This window comes from Cryptomeria japonica, chromosome 1, assembly GCF_030272615.1.
Source record: "Cryptomeria japonica chromosome 1, Sugi_1.0, whole genome shotgun sequence".
NCBI lineage: Eukaryota > Viridiplantae > Streptophyta > Pinopsida > Cupressales > Cupressaceae > Cryptomeria > Cryptomeria japonica.
The window spans coordinates 637,864,594-637,892,432 of NC_081405.1; the positions used below are offsets into that span (position 1 = coordinate 637,864,594).

At 36.7% G+C, this 27,839-nt stretch overlaps 1 protein-coding gene across 4 annotated transcripts in view; it reads right to left on the reverse strand.

Moving 5' to 3' along the window:
* The window catches only part of LOC131042460 (branched-chain-amino-acid aminotransferase-like protein 2), a 243,702-nt gene extending 216,124 nt beyond the window's left edge, over positions 1-27,578 (reverse strand). For 2 of the 4 annotated variants that reach the window (XM_057975741.2, XM_057975740.2), the window contains exon 1: positions 27,186-27,577. In XM_057975741.2, the coding sequence (XP_057831724.1) occupies positions 27,186-27,290 (105 nt within the window). In that variant the 5' untranslated portion in view covers positions 27,291-27,577. Of the gene's footprint in view, positions 1-27,185 lie in introns of all 4 variants that reach the window. The other 2 variants (XM_057975742.2, XM_057975743.2) reach the window with 1 other exon arrangement.
* Positions 27,579-27,839: the final 261 nt, after the last annotated feature.

Here is a 27,839-nt window from a genome sequence, read left to right on the forward strand (position 1 = left end):
TTTATAAAAAATTATTAAAGTAATAAAAGGACCCCTTGTCCTAGTGAGTTCAAGTTGTTTTAAAAAGGGGGCCATTGAGGGGTATTAACACAAATAAAAAAACGAATTATTAAATACATTATGAGCCCAATTTCCAACGCACATCTTGAGGACACATTATTTTCTTAAAATTTGGGTAAATAAAAAGGTGGAGAATAAAAAGTTTAATAAACTTTATTAAAATTAAGTATTGAAACCCTAAAGCTACGATTAAGGTTTGGAGTCAATAAAAGAAGATGAGGAGGCTGTTAGGTCCCAGAGGCAACTGAGCGGGGGGGGGATGAATCAGTTGTCAAATAAATTCAACCCAAAACTACTTAACCAACTTAATGCTTAATACCGGTAAACCAATTTAATAAGCCAATAGACAGTTTTAATAGTTAATTGCTACACCAGTAAGGATTAGTGCATGAAACATAAAGACAAAGTCATCCACAACACATAACACCAATATTTGTACGTGGAAACCTTGTAAGGGGAAAAACCACGGTGGGAAACCTTACCCACAATCAGATGATACTACTGCAGATAGTAAGTGTACATAAATGGGGTCTGCACATGCAGAAAGGCCAAGCGCCTAGAGCTCACTATTCAATCACAAAATGGGAGTCACACTGACTACAGTTGGATGGTTAAATCCAATAAGAATGTACTGCACAAAACAGCATCTTCATATGATGGATTCAGTACCGGTGTAGTTCTGATTGTCTTCACAAAAACCTTCCTTCAATCTTCAAATGATGTCTGCGTGTATAGCTCTGCTTATTCTCGCATATACCTTCACACAATCCTTCTTCGCATTCCACACTTGATCTTACAAATAAGATCTTACATTTATACCATAACCTAAGACCAATTTTAGTAGGTCAGCTCTACAAGATATTACAATAAAAACATTTTACAAACAATACAATATCCGATGCAATAACCGATTCAACATGTCCGCTTAATGCATTTACAACAATAATTAATCATCTCCTTAGCGTGTCGTGTTGATCTGGAAAAGATAAACCTGCCGGTGTAACCTGGACCTATTTGTCGGTAACAGCAAATATGCAAATGCTAATGTACCAATAAACAAAACTTCAAAACAAAGTGTCCACACAATGTCTTCGACATAACCAAGTGTTTTTCATATTATTCCAAGTGTCAGTGATCATTATAACTTGCCGGTGTACCAGATACCGGTGACTGTGCATGAGTCACTTGCTTGCCGGTGAATGTTGTTGATTCTCCGAAGTGCCAGAGTTGATAAGTGTTTAGTAGGTGTTGACATCAATGACAAAACCATACCAAAATACCAGCAGAGGATTCATTTTGGCATTCATTGATTCATTTTTACATCAACAATTGGAGAATTGAGCTCTGAGGATGAATTTCAGCAGCCTTTTTTGGGAACGAAAACTCCCTAGAGATTTGTGAGTTGGACGGAAACCCAGTTCACAGTTGTGGGAAATCTATACAAGATTTCCATTTGTGCTTAATTAGAGTGTTTTGTAGGCAGATTTACAAGTTAATTTCCAGCAAATAAGCATCAAGGGTTTGATGCAAGGTTGAAAAACTCTGCGATTTTTTAGCAGGCTCGCGAGTACTCGCGAGCCATATTTGGCCGCGAGTCACTCACAGACGCATTTTTCCCTAACTCGTGGCAAGTATAACAAGAAAAGCTTGCCAAAAATCGTAGGGTTTTGGGCAAAAATTTGGCTGTAAAAACAAAAAAAAACTTTAACTTGCAAAACCAAATGCATTACTCATTTTGCACCCTTTCCCAACAGCAACGGAGGTGTTTTTACAATTGTGTTTCTAAACCCTAAAATTCATACACTTGTTTTAGCGTTTTATGCAGCGACGGGAGACATTTTTTGATGCGGAAATACTACGGAGATACCAAGCAGAAAATGGCTCAATGGCAAGCAATGTCTATATTCATATTCACAAAAAATTGTTTTATGAATAAAAGGCTGAATTTTGTTTCATGACTACGATTGGGAGGATAAATTTACAGAATATAATTTATTATGATTATAAATTGCATGAAATTTGTTTCACCATTATGATTTATTAAACTATATTTTAACAATTATATAATATGATTACAAATTAAAAATAATATAAAATTTAAAAATTACAAATTAAAAACTTGTATATTTATATATATTATAAGTTATAACATCATTAAAATATAAAATTATAAATATAATTTTTTTTATTAATTTATAACATGTATATTAAATTTTTAATATATATATAAATAGATATGGATATATAGATATATATAGATATATATATATATATATATATATATATTTTAATTAATATATTTAATAATAACATATATATTTATGATTTTATATGTTTTCAAATGTTCGATAAATTCGTCGAGTTATTGCCGATTTTTTCCCAAGTTTTTTGGCGAGTCCCGAATATTTAAAATTTTAAGGTCAGTTGAATCATTGTCGAGCCCGAGTTTTTCAACTATGGTTTGATGCAATTAGATCAGCGAAATTCAATAAAAGTAATTGTTGTGAGGAGAGCAATTTTACCAAAAATCAGTGAAACTGCTTGAAAGATTAATAATAAAATCGTTTGCAGCAGAAATAAGGCAAAATGTGGCAGATTTGTAGGGATTTGAGATTCCTCAAGCCAATCGTACATTCCTCTAAGCTGCCCGTACCTTCCCAAGCTAGTCGTACCATTCAACAAACCCCAAATTGCACACCATGGTCGTACCAGCCAAGAAAGGGGTTGGGTTTCGCGGAAACTTAATTGTCAGGATCTTCCAGCAGTGATTTGGAGATTTCTACAGACTACAAGAGTTGATTTTGATTCGGATTGTTGTTTTTGTTAATAAATTGAATAATCCTGCCTCGGAGCCAAGCGTGGGGCTCAGCAGTTCCTCAGTATTTGTTTTTGGTAATTATTGTAGAAGCAAATAAAGCCATTTGGAATCACCGTTGATTGTTGGGAGCTCATAGTGTTAGTCATTTTGTCATTGATGTCAAGTGGTTTTTGTCGAGCCTATGTTTCTCTAGCTAGAGGATTGCTTAGAGTATTATTGGACTAAGTTTGAAGTGCTTTTCGAGCTATTGTTTATTCATTAGATTTTCTCAATTTTTGGTTGAGCTGCTTAACGTGTTTGGGCTGTGTAATTATTGTAGACGCAAATAAAGCCATTTGGAATCATCTTTGATTGTTGGGAGCTCATAGTGTTGGTCATTTTGTCATTGATGTCAAGTGGTTTTTGTCTAGCCTATGTTTTTCAAGCTAGAGGATTGCTCAGAGTATTATTGGACTAAGTTTGAAGTGCTTTTCGAGCTACTATTTATTCATTAAATTTTCTCAATTGTGACGTGTTTGAGCTGCTTGACCTGCTTGACTTGCTTCATGTGCTTCACCTGCTTCAGCTGTTTTAATGTCTACTTGAGTTGTGTGTGTGTTTGCATCAGCTCCTTGTATGCGTTCTTGTTCTGGTCAGCAGCTTAGTCATACCAGTATGCCACATCATCAGCAATATGTTCTAATTTGAGAGCAACCTTATTTAAGGTCTATCGAATTACTTATGTCTTCTTGTGTTAGAATTACTTCAGCTCCTTGTAACGTGTTCGGGTTTAAATTTTTGGAAAAAAAAAAGTTTTTTATTAAATGGGAGGAGCATATTTAAATCAGAATCTCTCTTAAACAAGTCGAGGGCCTTTATTAAGAAAAACACGAACTCGTGAAATACATTAAAATGTATATTTAAGGCTTTCGTTACTTTTTCACAATTAGTGCTTGATAAAAAAATTATTCCTGATAGGGAAGTCGACTCTTTACTTTTGGGAAGTCGAGTTTTTTTGGCTGCCATGAATGTTTTTCAAAAGATATTGAATCGTATTTTTTTATAATTCTTTGAATCTTGTGCATGTTGGAAGTGGACGCAAAGAAGAGATATCATGTTTTGTGGATAAATAAAGTGGTCCATTTTTTTATGTGGCTGGGTCATGTGTTTGGCAAAGCCATGAATTCTTTAATAATATCGTGGGCAATTATTATTTGGCGGAGGTTGTGCTATGTTGAAGACAAAAAATAAACTAAAGTGTCGGGACTTAGCATATTGCAAGAATGGTAAAAAAATGTTTTGATTTAATGGTGTTGGAGCTTGTAACCGCAAGAGAAGATTACCGCTGAGTGTGTGTAATCATTTCTTTTGGGCTGGGAAGTCGGTTTTTTTTAGTGCCCCAGTCGATTCTTTGTTTTTAATGTTTCAAATCATATTTTTCAGGAGCTTATTATTTTTTCCTTGGTGGTGTGTGAGATATGTATGGATGTCAAAGCTTATTTGGATTTGATGAGGAGGCGGCAAAAAAAAGAAATTACAAATCTTGAGCCTTCATTTTGCATGACTAGCTTTAGTATGAAATTTTTGTGTGAAGAAGAGGAGTTGGGTATATTAGGGGCACATTGAAAAGATTGAAATATACGAACTCAGCGATAAATTTGTTTGGAAGATCTGGTGAGGATTCGTAGTGCTTGCTGGGTTGTGAAGAACTTGGAAGTATTGTTGGGCATGTAACAAGGATGGGAAGTAAAAACTGAAGAAAAATGTTTGTATAACAATAACAAGTTCATGAAGTTGATTTATTTTTATGTCTCGATTCTACACAGCGTTCTGGAGAAGTTTGAAAGTTCTTTTTTAATTCTAAGTTCACATTTTGGTGTTTAGAAGGGAGTTGGTGCTCTCTTGTGTTTGGGGGTTGGAGCCTCTACTGGTCTCAGTTGGTGCAGAGTGGAGAGTTGTTGCTCTCCTTGATTTTAGCTATGTAATCTGGGTTGGTGCCCAGATGAGGTTAATGGAAGTCTTTTGATGTCGTGGTTTTTTACACGAAAGGGTTTTCCACAAGAAAATTGTGTTGCTTTTGTGCTTATCTTGCATTTCTACATCTTTGTTTCAAGTTGTTTCGAGAGTTATTTGTTGATTTAAAAAGTTTCAAATACTGATTCACCCCCCCTCTCTGTATTTGTTGTGTGACTCTCAATTGGTATCAGAGCTAGTACCTTCTGTGAAAGCTTAAAAGCTTGAGGGTTGATTCTGTTGGAACTAGAAAATGAATGCTCTGGAGGATCTTGCAATGAATAGAGCTCCTCCATTTGATGGACCGAACTACGCCTTTTGGTGTGTCCGAATGCAAGCTTATTTGATGTCACTCGGTTTCGATGTCTGGAACAATGTTGTGTCAGGATACACACCTCAAAATGCTCCATCTACTGCTGATGAAAAGAGAGCTTATGAATGCTATTTTGTGTGGATTGTCAAAATCAGAGTTTGTGAAAGATGCACTGTGACAATGCTCAAGCAATGTGGGATAAGCTTAAAAATGCCGACAAAGGAGATGAAAAAGTGAAAAAGGCCAAACTTCAAACTCACCGGATGCAATTTGAAAGTTTGAAAATGAAAGAGGAAGAAAATGTTGTAGCATATTTTCTAAGGGTCGATGAAGTGGTTAACTCTCTTAAAAGGCTTAGGACAAACAGCTAATGATAAAGTTGTTATACAGAAAATTTTAAGGTCTCTACCATTAAGGTTTAATGCAAAGATTTCTGCAGTTGAAGAGATGGTTCATCTTGATCAGATGACCATTGACAAGCTCCATGGTATATTGACTGCATATGAGATGAGGACAAACACAAAGTCATCAAAGAGGGAGACTCCCTTCAAAGCATCAAAGAAAGGCAAGCAAAAAGAATAAAGTTCATGTGATAGTTCAAATGATGATTTTAATTTAGAAGAAACATCTGTCATGAGAAAGTTGAGGAAGAACAAGAAGAAGATGCCTCTCAAGTGTTATAACTGTGGAAAACCTGGACAATTTGCAGCCAAATGTCCATATGAGAATAATGAAGATAGCAATTACGAAAAGAAGCCTATATTTAACAAAAAAAAGTACAGAAGAAAACATAAGAAGACATGGAAATCCAAAAAGAATCTTGTTGACGTGTTTTTTATGATAGCATCTAACACAGAATAAAGTTGCCCAATGGTCACTTTACTCTCTCTTGATTAAAGTTCATTCGTATGCTAAGATAACAGTAAGTTCAAAACTTCAAACGATTGACTCCAAGGTTCCAATTATGCAATGGATGTGACTCAGTAGGCTTGATGTGATATGTTGGTAATCCAAGGGGACTTACGCACACTTGAAGAAGATTAAACAATTCTATAGCTTTCAAGGAATTTAATCACGAATGATTTGTCAATGAGAAGCTCTTTTTCTTAGGATTTTTGGATTGAAATATGCTGAAATATAAGGGAAGGGTTTAGAAAGCTATGCTAAATCTAAGAACAAAGAGACAATGATTGCTTGAGTGAAATCAACCACACTCTGCTTCGCCAACTTCATACAACTACACAAAGGCGGTGCAATCTTTGAAGGTTGTGCAAAATATTTTCATAATACCAATGAACACCATCAAAGAACAATGTCCACCTGATGATCGAAGTTAAGTTTCCACATAAAAGGCTCAGACTAACCTTGCAATGTTAATAACAATCAGCTATTAAAAGAGGTATGAGCAAGGATTCCACTACAAAAAAGGCTCAGACTAACCTTGCAATGTTAATAACAATCAGCTATTAAAAAAGGTATGAGCAAGGATTCCACTACAAAAAATCTCATCAATCATGTTCATCTAAGTACTGAAAGCAAATCTACTCTAAGTGAGGAAAGCGAGACCATGCAAGTTACTAAACAAAAAAAAGTATACACCATCAAATCGAACAATGTATTAAATTTACTGCTTTAACAACTTATCACAACAATCTCAAAACCAATCTCTCCTCCCCTTTTACAAATGAGGGGGGTCACCCCTTTATATAGGCTTCAAGCCTTGTCTACATGCACAACCCTAATTAGGGTTTGTCCTAAAAGATTCCCACACATGATGCAACAAGGTGGGAATATTCAGTAAATGCTCATTATTTCCACTTACATATATTCATGTTGTCTAAAGATAGTGCCCACTGTGCATTAAATGCACCATTATCCACCAAGTTTGCCCAACACACAATAAATATCCCTCCATGCAAAATCGTCCATGCTGCCATAAATGCCCATCATCTCCTAAATGCAACAGCTGCATGCAAGAATCAGCCATGATGCCATGAATGTGACGGCTACATGCAAGAAGATGCTCCACTATCTTAGCATGCGTTGACCCAGCCGCCACCCAGTCAAATATTCTTGAAATAAATATGCCACTATGTCATTCAATCAAAAGATCCTCATCCAAAAATGGACGACCATTATCTCGCTCATTAATGGCAAATGCAATGAACCTGGCGATGATGGCCTCCATTTCTCCATCCTGAATTCCATTGGGAAAATTTCATCTTCACTCTTGGAGAAAAACTTCTCCCATTTTGCTGCCATTTCCTATGTCCTCCACATTGTGTTGGAAAATAAGGAAACATTTTCCAGATGTGCCTTGGAAAATGATTCCACAAATAAGACTTCATGTAACCGGTCCCTCAGGTAATTCACTGTCACTCCATCTTCATCCAACCTTCTCATGAATAATGCCACAACTGTGTTGAGGATTTCCTTCTATACCCTTCTGATTGAGTCTTTCAAAGTCAAAGACTCCATGTTGAATCTTTCAAAGGCCTCCCTTCCAATGCAGACGGCACAAAACAACCGCAGGAAGTAATAAATTTCATTCTCCTAGATCACCTTCCCGTCTATCAGTATCTGCTTAAGAAGTTTCATCAATGCTCTAAGTCGCGGAATAGTTACTTCTTGATAAATGTGTACATCCTCCCATGAACTATCCGCCACTTCTAGCCTATTCAAGAGGGTAAGGAGACTAGAATGAAGGCAAGCCAGGTCCTCAATAAATTTTTTGGTTACAGCGAAAACATGCTCCACCCATTCCTTAGAATATTGAGCCCTCTTCTTGACCTCTTCAGCAATATCAATGGATTCCTTAGGAAGAGAGGTGGGAAGAACAAAGAACGGATCTTCCTCTCTGAGTGGATGTTTGAAACTCTTAACATATTCACATAAGGCTATATTTTCATTTTTCAGCCTTTTGCACTTTTCCTTCATCTTTTGCATATTTTCCTTCATGGCCAAGGAAGATCCCTCAAATTCTTCCACCACTTGTGTCGTGGAAGCACACCCCAAATCAACTTCTTTGATTACATAGTCATCTAGCGTGATCTCATTTCTATCCTTGTCCGCTGCAGGCTCAACTAAATGTAAAGTTCAAGATCCAAATTCATTCCTTGTGATTTTGGAAAGCTTTCGAGCGACCTTCTTTTCCACTGGTTTATCCATTCTTCTCAGAAGTTCTTCCAACTCCTATGCTAGATCCACTTCCTTTTCTAGCTCTTTTCTCAATCTGCCTTTTAGCAAATCTGGAGCACCAGTCGATTGATCTTGAACCTCCATATGTACATGCTCTTGTGAAACTTCCTCCATTTCTCCAAGGATTGTTTCTATGAAACTATCGTAGTGTGGCTCTTCTGGATGGAAGGGAAATTCTTGCCTTTGAACTATTGACTGAAAGGGCCTATATGAAGCACTGACGCTAAGTACATCTTGCGCAAGCGCGCCGTCAGGAACATTGCCCTGTGGTGGATTCATTAGATTTTCTTGTGCTAACATTTCCACCTCTCGCACACTGGAAGAACTAGCTACGGATTGAGCTTCTTCCACCCTTGCTCTAAACTATTGTGGTTCTTCTTGGTGGACTTCCTACTGAACATCTGGCTGAGCGTCTTTCCTTTTCGTTGTCCTTGGCCTCTTTGAAACATTTCTTCTTTTACTAAGTCCAGCTCCTTACTGAATTTCTCCTTCCTCAACTTGAGCCTGTGATGATCCTTCTATGGCCTCACTATGGGAATCCAGATTTCCCATTAATTGGTAGCTCAGTAGAACATTTCCTTCCTTCAGCATCCTAACATGCTGATCGATCCAATGCCTAGTGAACTTCAGAATTGGTCTGGCCAAAATATCTAAATCATGAACTTCAACTTCTAACCAATCCGGAACCTAGATGGATTGGTCCTTAACCTTTTCAAATCCCAGTTGTACTAAGTCTGGATCTTCTTTCACTTGAACTGGCACTTAAATTATTTCACCAATCCCGATCATGTCAAGGGGCAGTCTAGAAAACATCTTTTTGTTGACCTCAAGATCATCCTTGGCACTAGCCCAAAAATCTTCCAGGTGAAACTTGCGCACGAACTTCACTCCACCTACCTTCTAGATTTTATCATATGGATTGAAATAAGATTTGGATGTGTAGAATGTTAAGTGGTAAAATGCCAATTCCTCCACTGCCTTTTCAACTGCTACCAAGTTTGGGCACAATTCCACATAGTCACAAAGAACAATAGGGAATTCAATGGACAACTTCCTTTTCTTTTTCTGAATTTGGTCGTATGTTGTCAATTGTCTGATGAGCTCAAGCAACACCAGTTTATCTGATGGATATCTTGGTAACTTATGTGGCTGGTAGGAGAATCCTTATGTTCAGATATAAGTTAATTTTGGAAACTAAATGTGCTCAACTCCAAACTTCCGTACCAGCGCCCTGGCTTTTGGTGACACTCTCGTATGAAGTTCATTCTGCATCAACCTAGTTAAGTACATAGTAAAAGTATCATTCGCCAATTTGAAGGAACTAGTGTTGTATAGGTCCAATTGGGGTTAGCATTCATGGAACTTCAACTGTGCTGGTCCACATCCCATAGACCCATTTCCTAGCAAGCCATCGAAGCTACCCATCCTTGCGAGTGAATAAATCACGTATGAGCTCATGTAGAAGGATTGGGTATGCTTATCCCTCAGATTTTTCAATTGTTTGTGCACATAATGGCTGATCAATCTAGCCCAATCCACTATTCCATTGGCATTCATGACTTCAATGAAGAACATCCAGGTCTCAAAATTGATGGCATGCGGACACCACATAATCCTGCTCGTCATCATCAATAGGTCTGCACACTCTTGCTTGAATTAAAAAATAGCGAGTTGTTTGGGCATCTTAGAAATGTGTGGTCTTGGCTTCTGCATCCAATTCCTGTTGATTGTCTCAACACACCTTTCGACACCAGACTCATATATTGTTGTCGTCCTTTCCTTAGTCCTATAAGTCATGGAATGATGTGATGGAATTCCAAAGGTTTCCCCAATGGCTTCCGGAGTCAAGTTGGCCAAAAGTTTGCCATCTAACGTTGAAATAGTCCTCTCCGAAATATAGTGTTGCGCACATTCCAACATTAATTCTAGACACTAGATAGATAGAGGGAAACCAGCTGCTGCAACAATTCCACTCTTAACAATTCTGGAAGCAATAGGCGATGGAGCATGTCTAGTTGTTCCAAACATTATAATATGGAAAGCACCCAGCTAAAAAGTTCCAAGGTTGGTGTCGCTGATTTCCTTCCATTTGGACACAATTTTGGACTCCTACATGAATCCTTTCAGCTCATTTTTAATCTGCACCTGTCTAGAAATAGCCACTGCCTTACTTGATTCTGCCATTCCTACAAAACCAAAAATAAATCAACATTAAAATCATTGTTAAGAAAAAAATAAAATGACAGAGAAAAAATTCCAACCGGAAAATTCCTTATTAGGAATAAAATAAAACCACTGCAATCAAGAACTTCTGAAAAGGAATAAAAAACTCTTCGAGACTGATTTTTGCTACTTCTCTCCAACTTCAAATTTCTCCAAATTCGCACGTGAGAAATGAATTGGCTTTCATCATTTAAATAAAATTCCTCCACCAAGTTGCTAAGTTGGTGAAAGACCAAACTTAACAGTTGTCTTAATAATGCGTCATACTTTCCTCTTCAACCTGCCACACAAACAGGTCCCACCATTATGGTTGAGTTTCAAAATGGAATTTTCCATTAATTCCTTAAGCCATTCGTCATAACTTGGAATATTCCTTTCTTTTGTGTCGCCAACTCGCCAATCTTTCCATTTTGAATTTTGAAGGGATATTCGAAAGATTTACCTAGGATTTTGATTATCTATCCACTTAGAAAGAAACCCTTGGAGAGAGAAATTTTATCTGCAAAACTTTTCTTGACTTTTTTGAATTTGCCTTGTCTTGGAGGAGATTTTTAATCAATTTTCCACATTTCCTATTTTTTAGGATTTTTTCCAAATTTGAGTTCCGGGGTCCAAGAGAGAAAATTCCTTTGCTTAGCCATTTTTGTCATCATCTCAAAATTTGGGCGAATTTTCATGCCTGAAAGAGGATTTTTTGAAATTTTTCCAAAGGGGAATTTACTTTCTCATTCTTATCCTTGTCTTCAAATTCCCATGCCTTGGAATTCTTCAATCTTGGGCATTGGAATGAACCTGTGGAGGAATTTTCTTTAGAAGGAAAAATTCCTTCCTTACCCTTATCCAGCGCTTATCACCTTACTTGGACGTGAAAATCACCATGTGGAGGAATTCTAGCTTGAGGAAGGAATTCCTTGACACCCCCTTTCTAGCGCTATGCCTTGGACTTGGGCGCAAATCACACCTTGAGGAGGAAGTTTGACCCTTTTGACCTTTCCTGCTTGACCCTTGGATGTCTACTTGAGCTCTGTGTGTGTCTGCATCAGCTCCTTGTATGCCTTCTTGTTCTAGTCAGCAGCTTAGTCATACCACTATGCCACATCATTAGTTCTATGTTCTAATTTGAGAGCACCCTTATTGAAGGTCTATCGAATTACTTTGTCTTCTTATGTTCGAATTGCTTCGGCTCCTTGTAATGTGTTCGGGATCAAATTTTAAAAAAAACAGTTTTTTTATTAAAGGGGACGTGCATATTTAAATCAAAATCTCTCTTAAACAAGTCAGGGGTCTTTATTAAGAAAAACACGAACTCATGAAATACATTGAAATGTATATTTAAGGCTGTCATTACTTTTTCAAAGTTAGTGCTTGATAAAAAATTTATTCCTGATAGGGAAGTCGACTCTTTATTTTTGGGAAGTTCGTAGAGAATTGTGGATTTAAATTCAAGTCGGAGTTTTTTTAGCTGCCGTAAATGTTTTTCAGAAGATATTGAATCATATTTTTTTATAATTCTTTGAATCCTGTGGAAGCTGGAAGTGGATGCAAGGAAAAGATATCGTGTTTTGTCGATAAATAAAGAGACCCGTTTTGTTTTTTACATGGTAGGTCTCGTGTTTGGCAAGGCCACGAATTCTTTAATAATATCGTGGGCAATTATTATTTGGCGAAGGTCATGATGTGTTAAAGACAAAAAATAAACTAAAGTGTCGGGAATTAGCATACTGGAAGAATGGTAAAAAACGTTGATTTAATGGTGCTGGAGTTTGTAACCATAAGAGGAGATTATCACTAAATGTGTGTAATCATTTCTTTTTGGCTAGGAAGTCGTTTTTGTTTTTTTTGAGTGCCTAAGTTGGTTCTTTGTTTTTAAGGGTTGAAATCGTATTTTTCAAGAGCTCATTATTTTTCCTTGGTGGTGTGTGAGATATGTATGGATGTCGAAGCTTATTTGGATTTGATGAGGAGGCGGCAAAAAAAAATTACAAATCTTGAGCCTTTGTTTTGCATGACTGGCTATAGTATGAAATTTTTGTGTGAAGAAGAGTCGGGTATATCAGGTGCACGTTGAAAAGAATGAAATATACGAACTTGGCAATAAATTTGTTTGGAAGATCTGGTGAGGATTCGTAGTGCTTGCTGGGCTGTGAAGAACTTGGAAGTATTGTTGGGCATGTAAAAAGGATGGGAAGTTAAAACTGAAGAAAAATGTTTGTATAACAGTAACAAGTTCGTGAAGTTGATTTTTTTTATGTCTTGATTCTACACAGCGTTCTGGAGAAGTTTGAAAGTTCTTTTTTAATTCTGAGTTCACATTTTGGTGTTTAGAAGGGAGTTGGTGCTCTCTTGTGTTTGGGGGTTGGAGCCTCTACTGGTCTCAGTTGGTGCTGAATGGAGAGTTGTTGCTCTCCTTGATTTTAGCTATGTAATCTGGGTTGGTGCATATATGAGGTTAATGGAAGTCTTTTGATGCCGTGATTTTTTAACCGAAAGGGTTTTCCACAAGAAAATTGTGTTGTAAGAGTATGTTGTCTCAATTTTTGCAAGTAAGAGTATGTTGTCTCAATTTTTTAATTTTCAAAAATAAACAACCCCTACAAATTTTTACTCAAAATTCATAGTTTTCTTCTATAATGCACATTTTACGAGGTTTAAAACTCGTATTTGTTAATGTCAAATCATTAGTGGGTGTGTTTGTCATCTTTATTCAAGTTTTTGTCGGCCATTGTTTTCGTTTTCTTAGCTTTCTTTCAAAATCAGGTTTTGAGTCCCTCTCTACAAGTAGGGACTTTTTATTTAAATTGCAAGTCACTTGTCTTTACTTGTAATCGGGTCTTAAAAACCCAATTACAAGTTAACTTGTTTTTATGTAAAGTATTCATGCACTTGCAATCAGGTTCCTAAGACCAGATTACAAGTAAGTTCGCTTTACATGGAAATAAAGTCACTTGCAAATTTCCTTCCCAAACCCAATTTGCATATTTCTCTCTTGTCCCACATGCACTTTGAGTTTTTAAACCCGATGTGCACTTTCCTTGCATTTCCTCACACACATGCAAATCAGGTTTTAAAACCCAATTTACATCATTTCACACTTGTCACTTGCACATTGGATTTAAAACCCGACATGTACCTTTTGCATCACTTGCATTTCGGATTTTAAAACCCAACGTGCAACCTTTATTGCCACTTACATGTCAAACGGGTTTTAAAACCCGAATGACATTTTAATGCGTTGTCACTTGCGTTTCGACTTTTAAAACCCGAAATGCACATCTTTGCCCACTGACATGCATTTCGGAGTTTAAAACCCAAAAAGCACATTTATCCAACCTAAGTGTAAATCGGGTTTTGAAACCCGATTTGCAATTTTTGATCTACCATGTCAAAAAAATTCTAACTCTAGGGATTCTTCAATTCAATACTGCAACTCCATTTCAGATGCCAGATTCCACACACCAGGACCAGATGACTTTGAAGTATAGGCTACCTTGCAATGATATAAAGACTACTTGACAAAGGATGTTGATGATGAAGGCGTGTTTCTAGACACTTGGTTTATTTTCATGTCATCGATTATATGTAATTTGTTTATGACATTTTACAAGTAAATTGTATAATTGTAATTACATGTTAACAAATTACAAGTCGAGAAAGACAATAGTACTGTAATTTGGAATAAATCATAATTAGTTGTGGAATAATTCTTAGTTAGTTGGACTTCTCCCACTTTTTGCTCTTAGTCCCTCTCCTATATGTTGGAGGGTGCTCTATGTAATATGGATCTTTTTTGGAAAGGAAGAAAAACTCTGCAGAAATTTACAGCGATAAAAACTTTGTATTTCATACTTGTAAATTTGACTCTCAAGCAATATAAGGAGAACATTTGAGTTTTCAGACTTTGTGTTGATATTTTGTTCATATATTCATTGTATTCTTATGTTACAATGATATATTTTTCTGCATATACTTGAGATTCTAGTAAGGTCGTGGGAAAGAGCTTTAATCTGATTTCTTGCAGACTTTGTGTTGCAAATATTGAGGGTTAAGTTAGCATAATTAAGTGTTTATGATAAGAAGAAGCTAAAAGACTTTGTTCTTGTATTTGTTCTTGTTCATAGCAGTTTAGGAGTGCATTATATTAACAGACTTTGAGTTGTTGTATGTTGTACGTTGTTATCATAATAATCGTTTTACAAGGTTGATAGCACAATAGAAAAGTTGAAGACTTTGGGCTTTTGTTTCTATTTTCCCGTCCCGGGGAAATGACAAAACACTTTGTGCTTTTATGGAAACTTCGCTTCCTATTGTATAAGCATTTTTGTAATTGTTGAAATTTCCTTATAGAATTTGTTACTCTAAGTTGTAGTTTCTTTACTGAAAAAAGAGTGTAGTTTCTTTACTGAAAAAAGAGAAAAGAATATCATCTTTCGGAAAAATAGAAAAGGATGTTGTCCCACCTATTATGCTTCGCACAGCACACCCCATCTTCACGGGGACCCCTTTGTTTTGGCCAGACCATGAGGAGGAAGGAAGGGCGTTGTGTTTCGATTTCAAGGAGAAATCGAACTTTCCAAATCCATTGAATAAACCCGAAATTCGTAAGCCAAGCAGCGGGTAAATAGAATTCGGTGGTTTTTAGTCATTTCACAAGATGAGAGCCTGAATCAAAACCAAAGTCGCACAAATTTGCTTGCAATCCCGAATTTCTCCTTGCAGAGAGAGCAAACGAAGCCCTAGTCATCGCACTCTAGAGTCAAAATGGGAGAAAATCGTGATTTTTTTAGATCCCTGCGTTTTGACAAAATAGCGTGTTTTCCTCAGAATGCCCAAAAATCATTAAAGGCAAGATGTGAATTAGAGGTTGAGTATTTCTTTCAGTATACCCGAGTTTTGAAGGGCAAACAAAGATCTAAAGACCACTCATTTTTGCTTAAAAATCCCGAGCACAAGGAAAATCGCGTAGAGCAACCAACATGGCCGAATTTCATTAAGTGAAAAAGCAATAGAAAAGTCGCTCGAATTCCCCAAAGGGCCCAAATTTCATATTAAAGGAGGGGCATTTGAAACCAATAAAGAAAGCTCGCGCATTTCCATCCCAAAATCCCGACTTTTACTAAGGGAAGGTAAGGCGTTTAAAGCTAAAAAACCAAAAGTCATGCATTCTATGCAAAATGGCCGAGTTATGTGCTTAAGTTAAAGGGGCGCTCAATAGAAAAATAAAGTTTGGTACTTTAATGCGTTTTGCAAGACTTGGGCAAAGCAAAACACATCACTTTTTTTATCCCAACGTCCAAATTTCATAAAGTGGGGTGTTTTTAAGTTTAATCGTGCAAGACGAAGTTCACTTAAAATCGCAAATTTGCTCATCCCAAATTTGTCAAGTTCATTAAAGCAGGGACCGTTTAAAAGACCAAGTGAAAATCTCACATTTCGGCCTAAAAGGTCAAGTTTCAACACCTAGGAATTAAATTGGCCAAATAAAAGTGAAAAGAGGGGATTCAAGGTTAATTTAAAAGATGAATATTTTTATTTTCCCCTCTAAGCCTTGAAAATTTTAATATTTGTTAAATTAATTTATTTAATTTTTCAAAATGATTAATCCAGGTTGAAATTGATTGTTTGTTTGCAGATCAACAATGTCGAGAAGATAGGATTGCGATCAACACCGAGAGGCGAAAAATGCAAAGTGCAAGATTAAAACGACAGTCCGAGGCGCTGCCAATGAAGAATGCACCGCAAAGCGTAAAATGAAGCACGAAGAAACGGGCCACTACCTGAACTGTAGAGTTGAGGTCCACCCTCAAGACCGAAGACAAAGAACACTCAGAATGCTCCAAAAGATGCATTCTTAGAGATACACGGCTGGAATTAATTCCAGAAAATCAGTTCAAAAACTAAAATGCTTTATTGTAAAAGGACTGCCTGTGGGCCCCATCTAATGTATTTAAAATGAGGGGACACAGGGCAGTTATGCCCCAACTACCTAATTGACCAGATTAATGTCAAATAGTGGTCAGTAGTTGAAAATATGGTTGGGAGGATAACTGAGGATTAACTAGGCATGGGTTAAGGCTGCCAAGTTCTAGAAGGCAGATCAGGGCCCTTGGATGCAGTCAATCCTGGCCTTTGGTCCAATTTGTAAAATCTATAAAAGGAAGGATGCCCCTCATTGTAAAGGGTTAGAGAAGGTTAGATTTTTAGACTCTTAGAGGTTAGAATTAGTTAGATTTTAGGAGTTAGATGCAATTTGCAGATTAAAAATAGAGTAGAGTTGTTGAAGAAATTGTTGTAATGGCAGCTGAAGCAAATATATGAACAATGAAATATGGTGTTTGTTGTCTTTGTTTTCTTCTGTTTGCATGGTTTCCCTTCAGTTGGTTAGTTAGAGTTCAATGGTTTTAATGGCAAAATGTGGGGGGTATTTGATGCATTTCAGGTTCATACCATTGGGGACCTGTTGATTGTAGGTCACCGTGCATGGTTAGTCTGAACCTTACCTGTGCTCAGTTCAATCGTATATATTTGTTTTAGGCTGCGCCAGCGTTGGGTGCCTAGATGAGTATCTTCGGTCTGAAAATCCTTCATCCCCTTGGAAATTGCACTGTTCTTGTCAAGTTGTGAGGGTGTCTCTGGCAAAACAAGAATCAGTTTATGGAAATTTGTCTGCCCACAGCACTAGTCATTCCTATCATTGCACTTAGGATCGCTAAACCCTATCTCTTTTGTTATTTATTTCCCAATTTGAGAATCGCAGCATCGTTAGATGCAAACTAGTTTGTTGCAAACGTAAGGCCCCTTGTGTTACCAATAAAACACATCCATCACTGAGTTATCCCGCAGTCATGCCCTAACATTTGGAACCTTGAGGTTGTCCCCTTTGATCAACTAAAACAGCATTAGGGATTCCTTACGCAAGAGAGGATAGGATACTCAGCCAGAACATTCTATTATGCGTTGACCGAAAGGAGTTGGTTATCCGACTTTAGCCATGTCAACACCACCCAAGTTAAATTAGTATTTATAGGTTATAGTTAATTTGTAATAGTTAGAAGTAGGAAAGGGGGAGCCTTCACTTAGAATTAAGAGAGATTTTAACTCACGTAGTGGCTGACACCATAATTTTGCACACCTTCCCAAATGTACAAAATTTTCAACCAATAGAGTAGTGAAGTGTGTGTGTGTGTGTGCAAGAATAAATGCTTTATCATTCGAACACATAGTAGAGTAGATGTATTGCAGAGCAGATTTTGAGAAGTGAGATGCGTGCAATAATGTTCCATCGTTTGAGAGCAGAGCAGATTTATTTCCGATGCAAATAAATGTCAATGAAGAAGGTTGAAGAGGAGAGTATGAAGTAAAAGCTGATATCATTCAAGTGAGCAGATTGTTGGAGCAGAGGTAAATGCTCATCACCCATTGAAGAACTATGTTCAAAAAGCAGAATAGGTTAGTACGTCTTGGACGAAGAAATTGGTGTCTCTTGCAAAGTCAGTGCCTATGTATTCTATAACTAGGGATTGGTGTCTCTAACAGGTTGATGCCTACAAATGTTGTAAGATCTTTTTATCATTTTGTAAGGCTGGATTTGGGCAGTAAATCCAAGCAGTCCTTCTCCGTGGTTTCTCCCGAAAGGATTTCCACGTAAATATGGTGTTCTCAATTGTGTGAATCTTGTGTTTTTGATGTCGCTGCTGTTATTGTTGTTATTTTGATTGTTGAGTTTTAATAAGTAAAATAATGTCTTATACTAATTCACGCCCACTCTCAGTATAAGTTTGTGCTCTTCACATAACCCTTTATAGTACTTGAAATTCATATATTAAAATTCAACTTATCAGAAAATTGACACCATGCAAGGGTTTCCTGATGTGGAATATGTTTTCTTCTGATAATTGACACCATGCAAGCGTTTCCTGATGTGGAATATGTTTTCTTCTAAGTATTAGGAATATAAAACTTGTTTGAAGATCGTTCCATGCAAGTAGATTACCATTTCCAAAAATATCACCAAACACCTTACAACATTTAGCATCGCAACCTTTTGCAAAGCTACTTCTAGCGAGAGCTAAAGGTTTATTGTTAAAAGCAAGGCACTAACATGTAGACATATAACTAACAAAGCTTCCCAAAATCCTACAGAAAGCCTCATGCTCACTAATCAAATGTTTAACTGACTCCTAGGATCTCCAAATGCTGCCAAACACAATAAATCTATGTTACCAGTTCACTGTTGTAACTTAGCAGATCTGAATCCTGGTCTAATGTGGGCAAGGGTGTGGCCAAGGCTCGCACTTTTGCCTGCACAAGACAAACCCAAGAGAACTCATGGAGAACCCAAATGTTTTTGCAGAACACATAGCAAATCTAGCAGAAAGTAATGGATTTTTTAAATTTATTTTGGCTTACTTTTATTGTTTGGGGCATTTGAATTTGACTTGAATGCATCTCAATCACATGTTGCTCTCCTAATCATGCAGATTTGTTCATGTGACCATGGCAAAATAGGCCCACAAGGGTGGGTTCAATTCACATGCAGAATTTGACAAAAGTAAAGCAGATTTAGCAACTCCATTTCAATAATATTGAGCACCAATTCAAGTAGTGGGCGAGGTCAACATTTTTTCACCATCTATAATACTTTTATTTTCTAATTAGAAACTCAAGTGATGTGATACTTTTCTTCAGCAACTAGCTGACTTTTTTGGTTTAAATTTTGAAATAATATTTAAAAGTTATGTAGTTATGTAGTTTATTAGAAACTTAATTTAGTTATTTATTTATCAATATAAACTTTATTTCTAATTTATTATTATATTATATATTAATTGTAATAATTTGTACAAGGTTTATTAATATTAATGTACCTATATATATACTCATCCAACCCCAAAAAAAATTGACTCAATCCATGAACAGAAACTCCCAACCCAAACCCAAGCCAATACTAGAATCAGTAACATAGAAAAAATAGCAAACAAGATATCATGAGGATACAAGACCTTATAAAGTTTGCTCTCCTTCGAGGAAGCTCAACAAATGTTTCAAACAAAAATATTCCAAGGTTCAAATCCCTCCATATCCTGAAGAATTCATTTAACAGCCAATGCAATACCCTAAACTAACCCCATACAATTCAATTTTTTAGAAAGACAACAACAATTCCACTTTACAACATACGATTTTTTGTAATGCCCACCTAGTCCTAGCATGAGATGTTATTTCAAATGTTGTGTTATGTATGTGTTGAGAATCTTGAGATGATAGATGATCATATTTTGATGATATTACTGGATGAATTGCATCACGGAGATATTTCTTGAGATATGTCTATGATGTTGACTAATTGATTTACTAACTATGATTCAGTTTATAAGAAGTTGTATTAATATTTATGCCATAATTAAATGATCACATGATTTATATCAATTAACTGAAATTAAATTATGGATATGGTGTTGTACCCCTTTCGGTGATTGTGCTATGCTTCAGCTATTATGCCATGATTTTTATGCGCTGTTTTGTGTTCAATGAATGTGAATTTTTGGTGAATGTGATGAACCTAGGATGAGGTGTTAGAGAGTAGTATGAAAGTGGTTCCCAACGTGTCCCCATCCTTTCGAGCATACATGTTCCTGCCTTTTGTGGGCCAAGTGAACTATGTCTACTTCCTATATACTCTGTCTTCATGCATTCATGTGTATACTTCATGTATGCTCCATGTTTGATCTAGAATGTGAGAACAATAAGAGTAAACCAAAAAATATATAAATTTATTTAAGACCATAATAGTAATATAAGGAAGTACAAGAAGGAAGAACAGTGATGGGGTCCTCCTCTAGGTAGACCACTTCATGGTAGTTTGACCGATGGTCCCATGAAGCCAAGGGGGTGTAGACAAAGTCCACCGCTCTTGGACTTAGAGGGGAAGGACATTCAGGGCACTCTATTGTATCTTCCCAGACTCTATCATGGTTGATTATTGAGAGGGAAGGGTATGAGATGAAATGGAGGGGTAACGAGGGGCTCAAAGGTAGGTCGTTCTAGAATGACCCAAGTGGCGTCTAGGACCTTGAGGGCCTTTACCTTGAGGAGTCAAGGAATCCGATTTATAACTGCAGCATATGATGTATTGTCATGAATTATTATGCACTTAGGATGATCATTTTTCACATCCATGGGAATCCATTCAGATGGACATAAGGCATTGGTGGCATGGTAAGAGACATCTATCACTCCACTTTTCGTTGGAGTGAGAATGTGATGATTTGGGATCCATTAATCAGTCTGGTAGTGGGAATGTTTCAGAACAACGGAGTTGCATGCTTCAGCATTGCTGGTTGCATCAGAGTGGAGCAGCGGAGTGATATAATGTTTTTATATGGCTAGTGTAATGTCCCCACTTTGAAATAGAATTTAATAATAAATAATAATAATAAAATTGAAATATTAAAAATTAAATAAAATATAAAAGAACATAATTAATTAAAATTTAATTAAGTTAATGAATGGTCAAAGGACACTAAATGAAAAGTTATGACTCCCTCAAACATGAGATATAAAAGGGAGAAGAGAACCTCATTTGAGGGGAAATAATTTGGGAATCAAAAGTGAAGATCTGATTTAAATAAGAAGTGTCCCTTTCAAAGGGCTGAAATAATGAAGAGCTGCACTCTTTCAAAGGGTGCTAATGGTGAAAAGGTGTGTCTCTTGCCAAAGGGCATACATGATGAAGAGGTGTGACTTCTCCCTCACATTGAGAGACATAAAGGAAAGTTATCATAGCATCCAGGGACATCACCAGGGAATCAAATCAGATCAGATCAGAACTGTTATTAAGTTACAGGCAGCATCATCCTTGTTCTTGGTGGCATGCAGGTGGATGTGCTTAATATATGACGCCTGATAGTGTTCTTATGCAGAATTTAATAGTAATATTAATATAGACTGCAATATGTATGACAGTGTAATAATGTTTTTCTATCAATAATTGTTCATATGATGATTAAGTATATTATATGATGGAGTCTGTAATACCTTTCAATCTCGCCATCCAATTATGGAGGGAGAATACAATGAAGCAAGAGCACTAGGCTCCAGCAGGTACGCCAACCCCAAGTGTGGGCCAAAAGGCCAAGTTGACGAGGTCCTTGGTGCTCTTGGGCTTGTTGGAGAGGGATAGACTCAAGGCACCTTGTGTGATTCTCCTTGAGCTCCATATGAGGACAAGTGTAGGGAGAGAAAGGGTTGTTGAATCCTTCATAGACACGTTGCACTATATTAAGAAAGACGGATATATGTTCTATCATGACATAATGGAAATGTTGTCTAATTTGTTGTGCAGGTTCCAGACCAAGCTTTAGTTGACATCAGTGTCCTTCTATTGTTCTCTCTATGCACTAAAATTGTGATTCTGGGACAGAATACAAGAGGGTACCATTAGGGGACATTGCAGCTAGTTTGGGACCCTGGTGGTGCAATAGAGAATCGCTTGAGGACAAGCAATGTTTGGGCTGGGAGGACTATAATGTCCCCAAATTTTTATAAAGTGACTAAATTAAATTAATTGATTAAGTTGTCCAAAATAAATTTTTATTTTCATAAGGATCACTTTAATTAATTAATTTAATTATAAAATAAAATAAAAATAATAAAATAAGTCACTTATTGAATAAAGTCTCCAATCGGCTAATCTTCTAGAGGGTTCTTGGAGGTTTATATAGGGAGGTTCCTGGGGTTGTAGGAGGCATGCTTATGGATTTGATATGATGATTTATGAGAAGATGAGAAGGAAACCTTCAGTTGATCAACAAGGGTTGGATGAAAACCTGACTCTTCTTAGGGGTGGATTCGTGACACAGCCTACATTTGTCCAGATTTGTAAAGTCTCCATTGGAGACAAATTTGTACAGGTATGTTGCCGAAAATAAAAGATGTTTGCAGATCTGAGGTAACTTGTAGCTATTTGAAAAAAAGAAAGAATGTTTTATTCTGAATATATTGGTGTGAGCTTATTTGAGTTTATTATTACAGCATCCATAGAATAAAAAGGACATAAAAAGGTTAAATATTTATATCTGCCGTAGGGTTAATATTGTTCGATATTATTAAGAAGGAACAATTCAAATAAGATTATTATTTGATGGTTAGATTCATTGAATATATGTTATTGAGGTGATTGTATTTCATATTGAGAAGGGTTCCCATTCAGTATTGTGACCAGAGCTAATATTAAGGGATTTCATTATGTGCTGGCTAGGCAGATTTTAACATTGTTGGCATATTATTTAGAAGAGCCCGATTCTTATTTGAGCCAAAACTATATTGAAGTCGTGGGAATATAATAATTAAGAGTCTAAAGTTCATTTTAATATTTCTACGAAGTGTGAATACTTGACCGTCAAACCTTGTCGGAGGCTCTTGATATTATCACCGGACTATCAAGAATGATGAAGCAAGCGGAAAGATTATATTGGGAGGCGGCTGGGCGAAAATAAAACTTAGAACGAGTTTTCACACATTAGCAGATACGACTTACATTCTAGAAGTGTGTGACTGTCAATGTTGGTGCAACTGTGGCTATACTCATTTCAGGTTCGTAGCTAGAGACAGATATTGTCTCTTCGACTTAGCGGTGGATTTCTACGTAAGTGTGTGACTCTCCTGGCAAGACTGTAGCGTTCAGCAAGATATTCGAGTTTCTTTGGAGGAATTCTTAAATTGGACGGAGCTGAGGTTGTTGTTCTTGCCCTGGCAATTGGAATATCTAATGGGGCAGCTACCTTCTATTTGCCTCAGGAGATTGGAGATTTGGAGAAAATGTCTGTTCCTGAAATTCACCCCTATTCAATATCATAGCTTGATGATAATGCTAGTGCCTGGAAATGCTAAGCACTATTAATCGTATATTTGTCCAGCTGTGCACTCTTACTTCAGCTACTGTATATCGAACTCGACTCTGTATGTTGAGACTTCTACTTATCCTGTTCACAATTATTCTTGCTAAAAAGGGTCAGATATTTCATTGCTTAAAGAGTATTTTAATTCTGCAATTCTACTGCTCATTCCAATTATTGAACTGTTCTTATATTGCATTCTGTATTTCATATAAACTATAATAAACTGGCAAGTCTGAAACTCAAAACACAGCAGTATTGACACATTATATAATCAGAAATAAGAGTGGAATTGGGAAAATTCTGTTGGGATTATTTCATAATAAGATTATTCAAGATTATAAGAGGTATTTATTAACATTTATTATAGCATATTTCCTTTAAGCAATCTATTTTGAATTTATAGTAATATCTTGCAAACAAGAAGGACGGCCAGACTTCTGAGTTCACGAAATATCAAGCACGCCACCCCAAGACGGATGGATAAGAGATCCTACCATGCTCATGGGCCAAGTAGTATTGAGGACCAGAAATCCAATCATGCACATGGGCTTGAGGGTCTTATCAGGCATGCCACCTTGAAATGGATGGATTGGAGGGGCCCTGCCATACTTGTGGGCTGGGAGGCAAATGAGTGCCCCTGGGCTTCATTGAGAAGGACGTCCAGATTCCCAGGTGGAAGGAGGGATGGAGTGGACCTGAAATCTTGCCATGTTCATGGGCCAGGGGTGTTCAAGATCAGGGATCCAATCATGCCCCTAGGCTTGAGGTTCTTCTCAAGTACGCCACCCCAAGATGGGTGGACGGAGAATCCACCCATGCTCTCGCAATACAAGGACAACTATCCTTGAGATCACCGTTTGCAAATATAATGAATATTCCTAAGGAATTCCAATGCTCTGCTCAAAATAGTAATTATGTATATGTTGTATCGAATTAGATATTAATGATGAATATATATAGTTTTAAATGTTAATATGGATTCTTAATATTTAATGTCCTAATATGAGTCTCTAGTGACTAATGGTGTGTGCAGGCCCTGAACCAAAAATATCCCGAAAGGATTTTACAGTTGGCCATTTTATTATAATTTTATATTAATAAAATAATGCAATTCTCATTTAAGTTGGAATTACTGCTTCAAGTCTAAATTCAGGTAAATCCCAAAAAGGGACATTACACATCAGGAAGCAAATAATATCAGGAATAAAGTTCTCAAGATTGACCCCTAGCAAAATTCTAGCATTCATTTGGGGTAAAGTTGCTCTAGCATCCTGACATGATGAACCTCCCTCATGGATTTAAAAGCACAGGATATGAAAGCCCAAAGCTGCCGAGAGACATTTTTAGTTTCAGCCCATCTGGGTACAGATCTAATCAAAACCTCGCAAGGTGCGAACTCAAGATTCAAAGGAACTACTCTAAAAATTGATTTCCCCATGTTCCAAAAACCCTTTGTTCAATACCCATCTCTGTATGTTAGAATTTTTGAAAAGAACACAAATAGACCTTGCTACAACATTTTGCAGAAAGATACATCCAAACTACATCCTTTTGCCCCAAACCTTATAGATGGTAATGAATCATTATTAAAATATACAAAAGAAATTGCAATACTTTTAAGCCCTTCCTCATCTTTTCAAACTACTTCTTCCATAGCATTATTCGGATTGATAAGGAGCTTTATAGGGCAAGAAAAATCCTTTCAAGACTCATCTCCTCCACTATTGGCACTTCTTCTTTGACGATGTTGTTGATTTTGTTTCCATCGCAACATTTAACAGAAACCCCAGCCAGAAAAGTGCTTTTGTTAGGCCCCTTTTGGCTCCTTCCAAGTTATGTCGACTTTCTATTTTGTTACCGCCACTATTATCTCCATGCCATTGCTATTTTTCCCTTGTTCAAATCTCTTGCCGTTTCATTTTCAAACTCTTCCATTTAGATAATCATATCCCATCCACCCACAAGACTTTGATACGCATTAAACCCTAGCTTGAATGAGGCAAATGGAGGGGAGATATTTCGGCACTACCAGTGCCATCTTGAAAACCAAAAAAATTAGACTCAATAAATGCTGGGAAGGGATGCTACAGGGAGATTACACCCTGCCAACCCTGCAAAGCAAAAAAAAAAGAAAAAATAAATTCAAAAATAAACCAGCCTAATATCATCTACCTACCATTACCACGAAATAGTTAGAAATATAGTCAAAAGATAGCAAAACAAATACAAACCAACCCAAGGCGCTAAGAAAACAATGAATGAGAGGTGGAAGAAGGCAATGAAGAGAACTGATCCAATTCAACTGTAGGAGATAGTTCAGTTCCAAGAGCATCAATGAAGGACGAGCTCACTTCCTCTGCCAAGCTCCCAAGTTCCTCTTCCTCCTCCCAGCAATTTTGTCCTCTGTTTTCTAAAAATTAAACTCATAAAAACAGAAAAATGAGAACTGCGTTATCTAATTTTTTCAATTCAAGAAAACTGCTAACTAGAAACTTAAATTTCAATTTCTAAAATCACCCTTCAGTAAAACCAAAAATCCATTGAAGAGCTTTATCTAAGTTCCTGAATTCAGCTAGAATCACCAACTCATCCATTGGTAACAAGTAATATCTAAGTTCTTGAATCCAACTACATTCCTAAACATGTCCTTGCCTCATAAATCAACATCATAATTTTTAAAGTAGCGCTGGATGCAGATTCTGCAAGATGGCAACGTAAAACAGAAATTTTCAATCAGAACAGATAAATACAACTACGACAGGTCGGTCCAAGGATAAATGTTGATAGATTCAAAATATAGGTTCTTCAGTTCAAATAAATTGTTCAGATTTTAAAAACTAACACAAGTCCTACTTGCAGATTCTGTCACAAATGAACCCAAAACAGAAATCTAGAAAAATTCAAACAATTACAATGCTGATTTGTATCTGAATGTAAGTGAAAAAAAACCAAAATCCTGATTCAAAAATCTAAAGACGACTCGCCCTATAACTTTCTTCAATGCCCACCCACTACTACTAGTTTGTTAACACAATTATCTACAATCGAAACTTGTGATTACCCCAGTTCTTAAAACCCAGCTAATTCTCTAGGCATGGCCATAATTAATAAATCCGACCCCCAGCAACACCAAAACCCACTGGGATTCAGCAAGACCTAATCTCTTAAATTCAAATTAACTGCCCAGATAATATGACATTAAAAAAGATTACGAAAGAAAAACTAAAATCAAATACAGCAGACGTGCTCTGCTAGCAAATGGCGATAAATGGTCAACTAATTTTAAGAATTGGACCAATAATTCCTTCTAATAACCATCCATGACAAGTCACACGGGATGAGCTCAATTGAAAAATCATCAGGGTTTTCGCAGTGGAGCGTAAAATCCCCGTTTCAAATCAGGTAAATCAACTTAACCAATTTTGACCATGTCCGTAACCCAAAATCCATACCCCAGTAGTAGCATCTAAGCACCCGAGGAATTTACTAATCAAGAAAAATAACCACCCAAGAAAAGTAAGTTTATTAGAACAGACACCTGAGATTTATACCTTAATTACAATCAAACTAAGACGCAGCCGCACTATTGGGGAAAAAATAACATATGCAGGTTATGAGGCACATTAGTACAATTTCCTCAGATTTATAACTCTATTAAAAAAAAAATGTAAAGGTCTTTTCTTACCTGTGCAAATGAATACATAAGGCCTGTGCTCAGAGACCTTGGTTGTGACCACGAATGGATTACCTCGACTTCGTGGGGTTCTGCATCAACGTCAGCCCCTCCCATTGTAGCTGTGAAGTATCAAATTGGCAATGGATTTAAGAATAAGGCCTAACGAGCTCTAAAGAACTTCTGTATGATGCGTCGCTATGGGAAGCACAATCCAGCAGGCAATTTTAAGCTGCACAGATGAACCTCCCGTTTAAAATTTTAAAATGCGTCTGTGATAGTCAATTAGTGCATTCCCATTTTTAAAAACAGATGCTTCCAGTATCTATCACTATAGAAATTCCCGCTGAATTGAGGATAGAAGCAGTTATCAGAGATGCTTTGTCCCGAGTGTAGAGTTTTGGGAATCTAAAGGAGTTTTATTTGTAGGGTGAACGATTAAAAAATAATTAAAAAACTGTAAATGTTAGAAGAGTGGTTAATTTTCAAGGGGAAAATTGCATAACAAGTGGTTTTTTATCTCACATTTTTATGTAAATTTGATTTAACATATTTATCCTATTTTAATTTTTTATTCCTTATTTTAAGAGATGGGATTCACTTCATAGATCTTCTATCTATCTGTCATGTTAAATCATATTTCTAGAGGCAAATTTGAGTTAAATT